At 40.6% G+C, this 12,007-nt stretch overlaps 1 protein-coding gene across 1 annotated transcript in view; it reads left to right on the forward strand.

Moving 5' to 3' along the window:
* Nucleotides 1–12,007, forward strand: part of FREM1 (FRAS1 related extracellular matrix 1) — a 144,684-nt gene that overhangs the window by 43,891 nt on the left and 88,786 nt on the right. The window contains exons 10-14 of the mRNA XM_046021702.1: nt 932–1,125; nt 1,832–1,922; nt 3,224–3,391; nt 6,766–6,974; nt 11,031–11,124. Of these exons, the coding sequence (XP_045877658.1) occupies nt 932–1,125; nt 1,832–1,922; nt 3,224–3,391; nt 6,766–6,974; nt 11,031–11,124 (756 nt within the window). The remainder of the gene's footprint in view (nt 1–931; nt 1,126–1,831; nt 1,923–3,223; nt 3,392–6,765; nt 6,975–11,030; nt 11,125–12,007) is intronic.

Below are 12,007 nucleotides of genomic sequence, written 5' to 3' on the forward strand. Positions count from 1 at the left end.
AGAAACTGGGCATAGTTTTAAGAAGAGTCCTCCAGGGTCAGAAAGCCTGAGGTTGCTGGAGAAAGCAGGAGAAAAGCATTGTAGATTGAAGGAACAGCATGATCCAGAGCATAGAGGCCTGCTTGAGAACTACAACTGGGTATCTTGTGCTCATCTGGAGTCCTGGGTTAATGTTGAAAGGTGACACAAGATAAAGTTGAAAGATAGAGTGTGTCTAAACTGTGGAGGTCTTGGGTGCTATGCTGAGGAGTTTGAATAATTTAATCCCTCACGAGTAGTTGTTTAGTTTTTTGGGGAGATGAATAACTGAGTTGGCCTGCATTTTTTTTTTAAGAGAGCACTAGAGATATGTAAAGTTGAGATTAGGTACTGGAGTTAGGGTTCACAGGAAGCTCTTGCAATAATGTAGGGAAGAAAGGATGAGAGCGGGAGCTAGAGCAGTAAGAGTGAGAATGACAGTTGGGGTGGGGGCGGGGTGTGGTTACGGCATAGGAAATTTGGTAAGCAAAAACTCTGGGACTTGGAGATGTGTTACATGTCACAGGAGAAGGAGGAACCAAAGTCATAACAAGGTTTCTAGGATCAATGACTGAGTGGAGGGTGGTAGCAAAAGAAAGCATAGGTTTTTGGTGGAAGGGAGAAATAGAAATAAAATCAGGAACATATTTTGTGTATCATGTGCCTGTTCTGTAGCTTTCATGATGGCATTAACTATATTTGTGATAATTCTATTCTTAAAATATAACATTAAATGGGCATGAATGTTCCATTTTTGGCCCATGTTCTTAATAGCTCCTGAATCACTTCAGTGGGAGGAAATTACAAATGGGAATTTTGAATAGCATCTTCACCATGACTGGGGGACTATGGGGGCGTTTTCTTTGGTGTCCTTTGGTACTTCAAATTAATGGCACAGATAATTTCTTTCCAGGTGGTGACCATCCATATCACTCCAGTGGATGATCAGCTTCCAAAAGAGGCTCCTGGAGTTTCTCGGCATTTGGTTGTCAAGGAAACTGAAGTGGCCTACATAACTAAGAAACATCTACATTTTATAGATACAGAATATGACAGTGAGCTTCTCTACACAATAACGACACCTCCGTTTTTCTCTTTTGGCCACAGGTATCTCTTGAGAAGTCATCACCTGGGCTATTTGTTGAGGGTTGTGTCCAAGGACTGAGTCACAAGTGTCCCTATGCAGTACTGTGGTTCAGTTGTACTGTTGGTCAGACATGAACTTGTACTCAAGTCCACATTTACTGTAATCTCAAACTTATCTCATACCTTCCTTCAAAAGCTGTATTAATTGGTAAGTGACCTGCTACTGGTAGTGTCTTCAGCTTAGGTAAGCTTCAAAGAGTCTTGAATCTTTTTTTTCATACAAAATTTCTTTTTTTCTAAAGAGAATGTTATTTTTGACTTTTTAATAAAAGGTATTGAATCTTCATAACACTATTTTCAGACATTCCAGGCCACAAAATGGTCATATTGGATGATCCCAATCAGAAAAGGGACATGAATATAACTGAGGCTTGTGTCATGTACATGATAGCAAGGAAACATTTTTTAGGATGAGAAGAATGATCCCCTTTCATGAGATCAAAGCAGAAAATTCTGTACATAGTTTCTGTAGTCATACGAATGGCATTGATGACTCTTGACTGAAGGCTAGAACCCCCACAACAGCAGGAGAGAATACAAAGATGGAACATTTGATTTCTTCGTACAATGAACATTTGTAGCTTCAGAAAAGTTGGTTGCAGGCTCTTTGACTAGATGTTTCTTGCCTGGAAAATCAGCTGATGTGTTCTCCTGTATTTCTCTTTAGACATCTGGATGCTGGGAAATTATTCATGGTGGATAGCGTCCCAAAGCTGACCAAAAATCCTGCAGCCCTGGGGTTGGGGTCATTCACTCAGGTATGACGCTATGCTAAAATGTTGACAAACGTGATGGAGGTGTGTTCTGAGAGAAGGGATGACACTCCCAGTGTTGGACTCAAGAATGTTGGCCTTTGACATCTGTCAAAAGCATCAAATGCTTGATGTCTACATTCTTTCTGCTTGCACACTTTTAACTAAGATGTGCTATCTATTTGACAATGCTTCATTGAGCTGGATATGATTTCAAAATCTTGCTGTAATTCAACATAGTCTTTTGTATTGTTTTACCAGTAGCAGGGCTCTGATTTACAGACTTGGTGCTTATGGTTTTATTCCAATGCATTCGAGTCACTCAAGATCCTACCATATTAGTTTCTTACGGCTGCTGTAGGTACCACAACTGGGTGGCTTAAAATAACGGAGACTCACTGTCTCAAAGTTCTGAAGGTTGGAAGTCTGAAATCAAGGTGTTGACAGGGTTGCGATTCTCTGAAACCATGTAGGAGAAGCCTTTCTTGCTCTTCTTTGGACTCTCTGATGCTCTTTGGCTTGTGGATCATCACTCCATTCTGCCTTTGTCATCCTATGTGTTTTCTGTCTATGTGTCTCTCTCTTCTTATGAGGACACAAGTTACAGTCCATGAAGGGCTCACCCTTCCCTGTGACCACACCTTAACTTAACTGATTACAGCTGCAACAACCCAATCCCCAAATAAGGTCATATTCTGAAGTACTAAAAGTTAGAACCTCAACATATCTTTTTTGGGGGACACACATTCAAATTATAATACCTACAGCCTTCCCAAATCTTTCACCAACCTTCTCCCCCTTCCTGTGGACTCTATCCTGAAAACTCCCCCCGAGAGTCATAGTGGTAATGATGAATACTTAGGCAGCAGCTACCCCTGTCTGTAGGGCTAATTCTGCCTAATCTCACAGTAGTTAGATGTTGCAAATGAGTATGTAAACCCCATGTGCTCAGTACTATTACCTTATTATTTCACTTATTATAGTGATAAAGAAACAGAGGCCTTGAAAGTTTAGTTAACCTGACCAATATCACATAGCTAATTTATGGTGGAGCAGGGTCAAAATTCACATCTCCTGTCTTATAGAGTTGGCTGACTTCAAGCACTTGGCATATTTACTTTCTTTGTTCTTTTCCTTCCTGGTTTTAGAAAAAGTGATTTATAAAATAAAGATTTTGGACTCTTCAAAGTGATGTTGGCATTTCCAGTGTTCGATGTCAACATAATGGTTCTCGGAGACCTAGGTCTCTGAAAATCTCTGATCCTTGCAGATGGGCACCCACGTGTCCATCTCGATTTGCTTTGCAGCATGCTGTGAACCACATGAAAGTGGCCTACATGCCACCCATGCAAGATATAGGCCTCCATCCGGGACGCGTCCAGTTTGCATTTTCCATCAGTAACCAACATGGCGGCGCTTTGCACGGGATCTGCTTTAACATCACAGTTCTTCCAGTGGACAATCAAATTCCCGAGGTATGTATGATGTTTGATATGAAAGATGATAAGCTGGAAGATCTCAGGAAAGAAAGGGAAGACTTGAAGACTTACTAAAAATGCTAACTTTCCTTTAGGCTATTTTCCAGAGCTTTTTAATTTTTCAGCTACAGTGTAGGAAAAAAAGCTTGGGGAGGAGAGTCTTTCACCTCCCATGGGACTTTCTGTCTGAAAGGTGAGATTTTCCAGTTGCTGGATTTGGCATTATTTTCAAAGCTTTATCATAACCTCTTTCATTTCCTTTCCTTTCTGCTAAGTCTCACATGCTGATCAGGGGAAGGGGATTAAGTTATGGGTCTCTTAGCAACCGGAAGGACTTATTTGCTCTCATTGCAGGCCAACTCTAAGCTTGCTAATCTAAATAAGGTTTTAATTTTTCAAATGAGTGAAGATGGGTTCTTCTATCCTCTCCCATCCCAGCCCTAGTGTTGACATAAGCGGTCAAGCAGCTGGGCCTCTTATTAAAACTGAAATGCAAAGGCAAGCTACCTTGTCTATATCTTATCTGTGAGGCTGGACTTGATAGTGAAAGTTTGATCCAAACCCCATTAGGCGGTTAGACTTAACTCGTGTGGCTATTCCTGGGCTCATTTCCCCCTCAGAAGTGGAAAGACAAGGTAGGATTACCTATTCATCAGGACCCAGAGGGATGAGAAGCCATACTTCTCTCACCCCTAAGGAAAGAGATCACCTTCCAGGCACCTGCTTGGAAGACAGTCAGGAGCCCTGAGGCTCCCTTCCCTGCTTCCTCCTCCACATTTCTACATCTGCCCAAAGTTGGAGGGCAGAGGTCTCACTGTGAGGGACCAAGGGGCTTACCCAACCCACAGAGCTACTCTGATAGAGCCAAACAAGATTTTAATTAGTGAGTTGTCAACATTCACACATTTCATATCAAGTCTGGCTTTCTGACTTCTCTTGAAAATTTGGGAACTCTTGGAAGACTAAACTCACTTACTTACCCTGAGCAGCAGTTGCCTGGGCTTGCTCTCCAGTCTCTAGAGGCCCCACCACGCTCAGCACACTCATTTACCTTGCTGGCCTGCTCCCACACCAGGCCTCTGAACTTGCCATTTTTGGCAGAAGATGTGCCAAAGAGCTCACGAAAAAGACCAAAGAATCCGAGCTGTATTCTTTGATTCCTTCCCTGTCAGGGACCAGATGACATTCCCCGTGGAAGAAATAGTTTAGAATGTCTATTAATTTGATTAGATCTTATTCATACCATCCTTTTCCATGTATGAGATACACGCCCTGAACTAGCCCAGCATCTTAAGAAGTCAAAGCATTTTCTAAAACAGTCACGAAAATAAGTAGTGTTTTAAGCAAAGCAATCCAAAACTCTTGCTAGAGAAGAATGATCTGTGGAGAAAACTAGAAACAGTCAAGTGAATAGTTACCTCCCTCATTTGAAGGTAGATCAAGTAGCTATGAGGACTCAGGGCTAACGTGGCATAGCGCCTTCTTTTTCCTATAATGCATGGGACAAAAGAAATCATGCTTAGAAAACTGAGACCATTAGAAATAAAATCAAATGAGTAGCTTCAGTGAAGCCAGTCCCAAGAGTGGTTTCCTGGCATAAAATACCCACAGATAGCTGAGTTGAGTGATAACCACTAGGTGATTTTAATATCATGCTAACGGGAAGGCCCCAAAACCCAAGCACTAGGTTTGGGCAGAGACTGAAAAGTTAAGTGGCGAGTGAGTTGGGGAAAATTAGCCTTATGCTTTTATTTTTTGAAAGTTGCCCTAAAATACGTATATATTTTGAAAACCATAGAGTATATCTCTTGAAACATTAGCATCTGGGGGTATTAATTGATGCAACCTTGGAATCAATGAGGTTGGCAGATGTGGACATTGTCTCAAAAATAATGCTCCTCTTTTAAACAGTATTCTTTCCTTCTCCTACAAACAGTAAAAGTGTAGGAGTAAGCCGTGTGGGACGGATGGGGGCGAGAGTCATTGTAGGGAGAGAAGTCCCTTGTATTGTGTTTTCCTTTCTAGTTAAGGTAGCTTATTAGAGAATACAAGGCAACTGTCTCAGGGTGGTTGGTCTCATAATTTCCATGACCCAGGGGGCTGCCTTGGGGCAGCTGTGCCCTTGTGGGCAGGAGGTTAGAGGAGGGCTCTGAGTGAAGACTGTGACTTGTCCTTGCTCACTTCTTTTTCCTCTGCCCATCTCCACGCCCCCCAAACCCCCATCCCCACCCCCTCCAACCACTCCATTTACCAACTTTTTCCTCAGGAACGTTCTCCCTTCTGGGAGCGGCAGCTGGTCTGAAGAGAGCAGCTTCTTTCTTGAAGAATGCTGTATCCTCACATGAGTGGGGCACTCACCTCGGACCTTTAGGAGGGGACCTTCAGAGCCCATGATTGGTACCCCAACTCTATCGGCTTGCTTTTACTTCTGTGTAGTAATATAAATAATATATAATATATTATATAAATGTATATATGCACACACACACACACATATATATAAAATATAAATTTAGGAGAATGATAGGCTAAACAAAGTTCACCAATGTTTCTACTGCAGGATCTTAGAATGTTGGATATGCTTACACGCCTTATAAATCTCCAAGGTGAAGATACTGTACATGACTTTTCTCAAGCCTTATTTGACCATAGAACACTTCTTGCCAAGTTGCAATGTAATGATAAAATATCCCAACCCCTTCTGACTTGCTTTTTACTTTCAAATGAATTGTTGGTTGAGTAGTAGATTTTTCTGTCATCAGAAGTTATCTTTATGGTTTAATTATTTGTCTGATGTTTGAATAAATGTATTTCTTATGGAATCTTCAATCTCCAATCTTCCGTTTCCCAGGTCTACTTCTATCTTGAAAATACTCATTACAATTGACACTTAAAAGCTCCAATGAATTTCCTAAATCTTTAAGAATTTTTAGGGTAAAAGGAAGAGATGGATTCTGTCCTCTAGGGGAATTTGATTTAAGTGTTGTTTATTGTCTAGATGAAGGTATATATCTATCCAGCAATGGGGGGGGGTGGACATGGTAGTGGACGTTACTATTTCCTCTATTTAGTACCACTGATGGTAACCAGTTTGGTTGCTGCTTCCATTATAATGGGGTCTGAGGTAAATGAAATGTAGATACTTTCAAGGTTACAAATCCACCTTGCTTCTTTGTATACCTTAGTGCTTAGAATTGGAAATGTTTAGTAAAAAATTTTTTCAGCCAAGATGTTCAGCTATGAACTTGTCCCCTTTACCACATCCTTGAAAAATTAATTGATGTGTGAAGGTAGTACTAGATGTTTTCCATTTATTTGACGAGCTCAGTCTTCAGGGAAAGCTCATGGAATGTTTTCTTCCTTCTTTTTAGGTGTTTACCAACTCCCTGAGAGTGACTGAGGGAGGTCAGTGTATCATCAGCACAGAAAACGTTCTGGTTTCTGATGTGGATACCGAACTGGACAACATCTATCTCTCCCTGCAAAGACCACCTCAGTGTGGAAGTGTGGAGCTGGATGGATTTCCTTTAAACACAGGAGGCACATTTTCTTGGGGAGACCTCCATGCCTTAAAAGTTAGGTTAGAACAATTCCTGGATCTCTTTTTTGATATGCTTTGGCCTTCATCTGGATGAGTTGTGAGGCAGAGTAAAAGAAAGAAGTTTGTTCGATTTTTTTCAGGGTTACCAGCAAGCCAGTTAATACTTCAAGTGTCAGTTGAAAATTAGAAATGATAAACTTTCAATTGCCCTCCAGACATTTTCTTTCCATCTGTCTAGCTTGTACCAGTGGAAATGACTTTTTGGATATTTGAACAACAGGAATTAATTACCACGAATGTTAAATTTGCTTCAGCTGTAAATATCACAAGAGGTAGTAGCCAAACTAGATGAATTTAGACTGAAATAATCTATATGGCTCATCTATATAGTTGAACTTGGCTTTAAAGACAGTCAGTTTCACTACTGTGGAAACTGGGAATAAATTCTGTTGATCAGTATATTTAGGGTTAATTTCTATTCCATTGTACTGGGAAGGGACTTGCAGGCAAACATGAAGGGTAGGCTAGGGAGGTAGAGCATGGATTAGTACTTGGGTTTCTGACAGAGAGAGAGAGCAATTTATTTGTCAAGGTCCTATAGCAGTTCCCCTCACCTTGAGGTATTTCACTTTTCTTGCTACTGTAGTTCTCTAAGAAACTTTCCTGCAGAATTTAGTAACATGCCTTCTCTGTAAAACAATGCAAGATACTCAAAAGCAAGGATCAGGTAGACTGATGTACTAGTTGACTTATCATTTATAGGTTCAAATTGTAAATGGGAATTTTGACCTCTCAGAAGGTATTGGGCATCAAATGCTTAATTCCACACAATTCCAGTTGACTAGGAGCTCAAATTTGTGCATAAGAACATCAATTTCATCTGGAATTTAGTTTGGTTACATTATTTATTCATGATCTCTAATATACTGACCTCTTTTCACTACTCATCCTGTCCTCATTAAAATTTCCTTTTTTTTTTTTTTTTTTTTTTTTTAGAGATTTCAGCTCCTAGCTACATGTTAGAGCAAGAGCTCTATTTAGGTAATTCTTACTAGGGAGTGAGTGATGGATAGAAAAGTACTGTTATCTGCCAGCACATATAATTCAAGGACTCTTCTATAGACTTGCAGTTGTGTTTTTTTCCCACCATTTAATCTTTACAGTAATCAAGCCTGACAAGATCGATGGTTGTATTCTCATATTATATGTTATATAATAGTTGAAGAAACTAGGAGGTTGAGGTCATTCAGTTAGTATATGGAAGAGTCTGGTTTTGGAAATTCTCTTTGATTCCTTAGCAACTTTGGATGTGTACTCCTAGATCCACTTGGCTCTTTTAGGGGTATTAGTATGGTAAGACAGGATTAGTACATTATCACATATCTAGTTTTGATGAAAATATCAAGGATTATGAGAGGCAATGTGTAGGCGGGATACTAGGGTGGGAGTGGACTTTCTTCACCATTGGAATGGAATCCCAAACCTGAGTCCCTACCCAGTGTATGGGTAAGACTAGTTCTGAGTAAAATATCTTTTAACCCTGGGATTTTTTTCATATCTAAGTGTTTTATATGATTGATATATGATTTTTTTAGATTTATTTATTTGAGAGAGAGAGCATGTGCACGTGAAAGGGGGGAGGTGCAGAGGGAGAGAGAGAGAGAGAGAATCTCAAGCAGACTCCCTGCTGAGTGTAAGCCCAAATCAGGGCTCCATCCCAGGACCCTGAGATCATGACCAGAGCCGAAACCAAGAGTTAGATGCTCAACCAACTGAGCCATCCAGGTACTCCTCAATATTATTTTTATGTAACTTTTAACTTTATTTCCTAGGGCTTATTTCTTATTTTGAACAGGTGATTGATGAGCTAAAAATTTGGCTCAATTTGACCACTATTTAGAATTTACCATGTATCAGAACAGTGGTTAGAGAGTAGATGGAAAGTTTTGAATTAGACAATTCTGTTATAAAACTTGACTGGAAATTAAAGAAAAGTAGGGCCAAAGCTAGCTCAAGGAAAAATATTTTTTTTCAGTTTTTTTTTTTAAATTTCTTTTCAGTGCAACAGTATTCATTGTTTTTGCACAACACCCAGTGCTCCATGCAATACGTGCCCTTCCTATTACCCACCACCTGGTTCCCCAACCTCCCACCCCCCCGCCCCTTCAAAACCCCCAGGTTGTTTCTCAGAGTCCATAGTCTCTCATGGTTCATCTCCCCTTCCAATTTCCCTCAACTCCCTTCTCCTCTCCATCTCCCCATGTCCTCCATGTTCTTTGTTATGTTCCACAAATAAGTGAAACCATATGATACTTGACTCTCTCTGCTTGACTTACTTCACTCAGCATAATCTCTTCCAGTCCCGTCCATATTGCTACAAAAGTTGGGTATTCATCCTTTCTGATGGGGACATAATACTCCATCGTGTATATGGACCACATCTTCCTTATCCATTCATCCGTTGAAGGGCATCTTGGTTCTTTCCACAGTTTGGCGACCGTGGCCATTGCTGCTATAAACATTGGGGTACAGATGGCCCTTCTTTTCACTACATCACTACATCTTTGGGGTAAATACCCAGTAGTGCAATTGCAGGGTCATAGGGAAGCTCTATTTTTAATTTCTTGAGGAATCTCCACACTGTTTTCCAAAGTGGCTGCACTAACTTGCATTCCCACCAACAGTGGAAGAGGGTTCCCCTTTCTCCACATCCTCTCCAACACACGTTGTTTCCTGTCTTGCTAATTTTGGCCATTCTAACTGGTGTCAGGTGGTATCTCAATGTGGTTTTAATTTGAATCTCCCTGATGGCTAGTGATGATGAGCATTTTTTCATCTGTCTGATAGCTATCTGTATGTCTTCATTGGAGAAGGGTCTGTTCATATCTTCTGTCCATTTTTTGATATGATTATCTCTTTTGTGTGTGTTGAGTTTGAGAAGTTCTTTATAGATCCTGGATATCACTCTTTTGTCTGTACTGTCATTTGCAAATATCTTCTCCCATTCCGTGGGTTGCCTTTTTGTTTTGTTGACTGTTTCCTTTGCTGTGCAGAAGCTTTTGATCTTGATGAAGTCCCAGAAGTTCATTTTTGCTTTTGTTTCCTTGGCCTTTGGAGACATATCTTGAAAGAAGTTGCTGTGGCTGATATCGAAGAGGTTACTGCCTATGTTCTCCTCTAGGATTCTGATGGATTCCTGTCTCACGTTGAGGTCTTTTATCCATTTCGAGTTTATCTTTGTGTATGGTGTAAGAGAATGGTTGAGTTTCATTCTTCTACATATCGCTGTCCAGTTTTCCCAGCACCATTTATTGAAGAGACTGTCTTTTTTCCATTGTATATTTTTGCCTGTTTTGTTGAAGATTATTTGACCATAGAGTTGAGGGTCCATATCTGGGCTCTCTACTCTGTTCCATTGGTCTATGTGTCTGTTTTTATGCCAGTACCACGCTGTCTTGGTGATCACAGCTTTGTAGTAAAGCTTGAAATCGGGTAACGTGATGCCGCCAGTTTTCTTTTTGTTTTTCAACATTCAAGGAAAAATATTTTTAAGTCTGGAGGGATTCAAAAATCTTTGTAGGTTGAGTGGAAGAGAGCTAGTAAATAGAGAAGAGAAAATGGCAGAAGAGAAGCAATAAATAATTCGTAGATCAGAGTTTTATAGAAGAACTAAATAGATCGAAAGTACAGGCAGAAAGATCAGGCTTAAAAGTGGGGGAGGAGGGGCCTCATCAAGATTCACAGTGTCCCTCTTTTACCTACTATCTGTCTCAGTAACTCCCCGTCCCCAGCCTTGTTTTATGCAAGTAAGCAAAACTACACCGACTGGTTCCCATTGCCACGGTGGCAACTTGAAGGGCTAATTTTGGTTTGGGGGACATATCATGAATCCATAGAACACATTTTTCCAGGATGGAGCAAATTTTTACATTCAGGAACACTTGAGTAGTTTGGTATGTGACTTCATGATTATGTTATGTTTTTTGTTATTCATTTATTGGTCACGTGGCCAAAGCCATGGAAGAACTTTTGTGTCAGACATCTCCTACTGTCACAGTGGCCTTGAGGGGCTAGTGGCAAATATCATCCCCACAGGTATCAGCATGATGGCTCTGAGAGACTTCAGGATGACATATTCTTGGAGGTCACAGATGGCACGAATTCAGCAGACTTTGTTCTACATGTTGAGGTGGGTAGAAAGTTTCCTTCCTCATTCATATAGAAATAAAGCATCTGGTTTTGAAGACTTTTTTTTTTTTTTTTTAAAGAATGAGAGAGGGAGAGAGAGCATGTAAGTTGGGTGGGGATGGGCCGAGGGACAGAGAGAGATTCCACTCTCAGTCCAGAGCCTGATACAGGCCTTGATCCCACGACCCTGAGATCATGACCAGAGCCAAAATCAAGAGTCGGATGCCCAACCAACTGAGCCAGCCAGGCCCCTGCTTTGGAAGCCTCATTAGAATTCCTGATAGCACTTGAAACTTGTGGACTCCAAACAAGAGCATACCTGCTTATGTCTGAACGTCTCAGGACAGGCAATAGACAGCGAAGTTATATTGGTGAAATGGGCATGCTGCCTTCTCCTTCTAATCCATTTAAAGATTAAGCCACTTGGACCTCAAACCCAGACACTTAAAAACCAGTTGGTTCTGTGTATAAATGGATTCTGATATTTTTGAGCTATAACACTCCAAAGTATTTATTTAGCAGCTACCATCACTGGGCTTTTCCCTCTTGTGCAGAAGAAGCCATGTCTTTATGTATGTGGTGCCCCTTTATGAATTCCTATTCTATATACTCCTTTCTGAAATCTATTTGAAATGATGATTTTCCCCCTTTGGACGAATGATGAAAAAATCTGCACATCAAGGTTGATGGGAGAAACCCCTGAGTTTCTCTGTTGTGTGAACACATTAAATCTGTAAACAAAACTCGGAATTGGCAGGTATTTATACTTAGTGACAAAAGAAGGCCTGTGGAAAGAATTATCATGTCCCTCTTACTGTTATTTACCAAATTCTATTTCTGTTTGAATTTTGTCAGATCTCTGTGATGCGAAATTTTAATTAGTG

This window comes from Meles meles, chromosome 11, assembly GCF_922984935.1.
Source record: "Meles meles chromosome 11, mMelMel3.1 paternal haplotype, whole genome shotgun sequence".
Classification (NCBI taxonomy): domain Eukaryota; kingdom Metazoa; phylum Chordata; class Mammalia; order Carnivora; family Mustelidae; genus Meles; species Meles meles.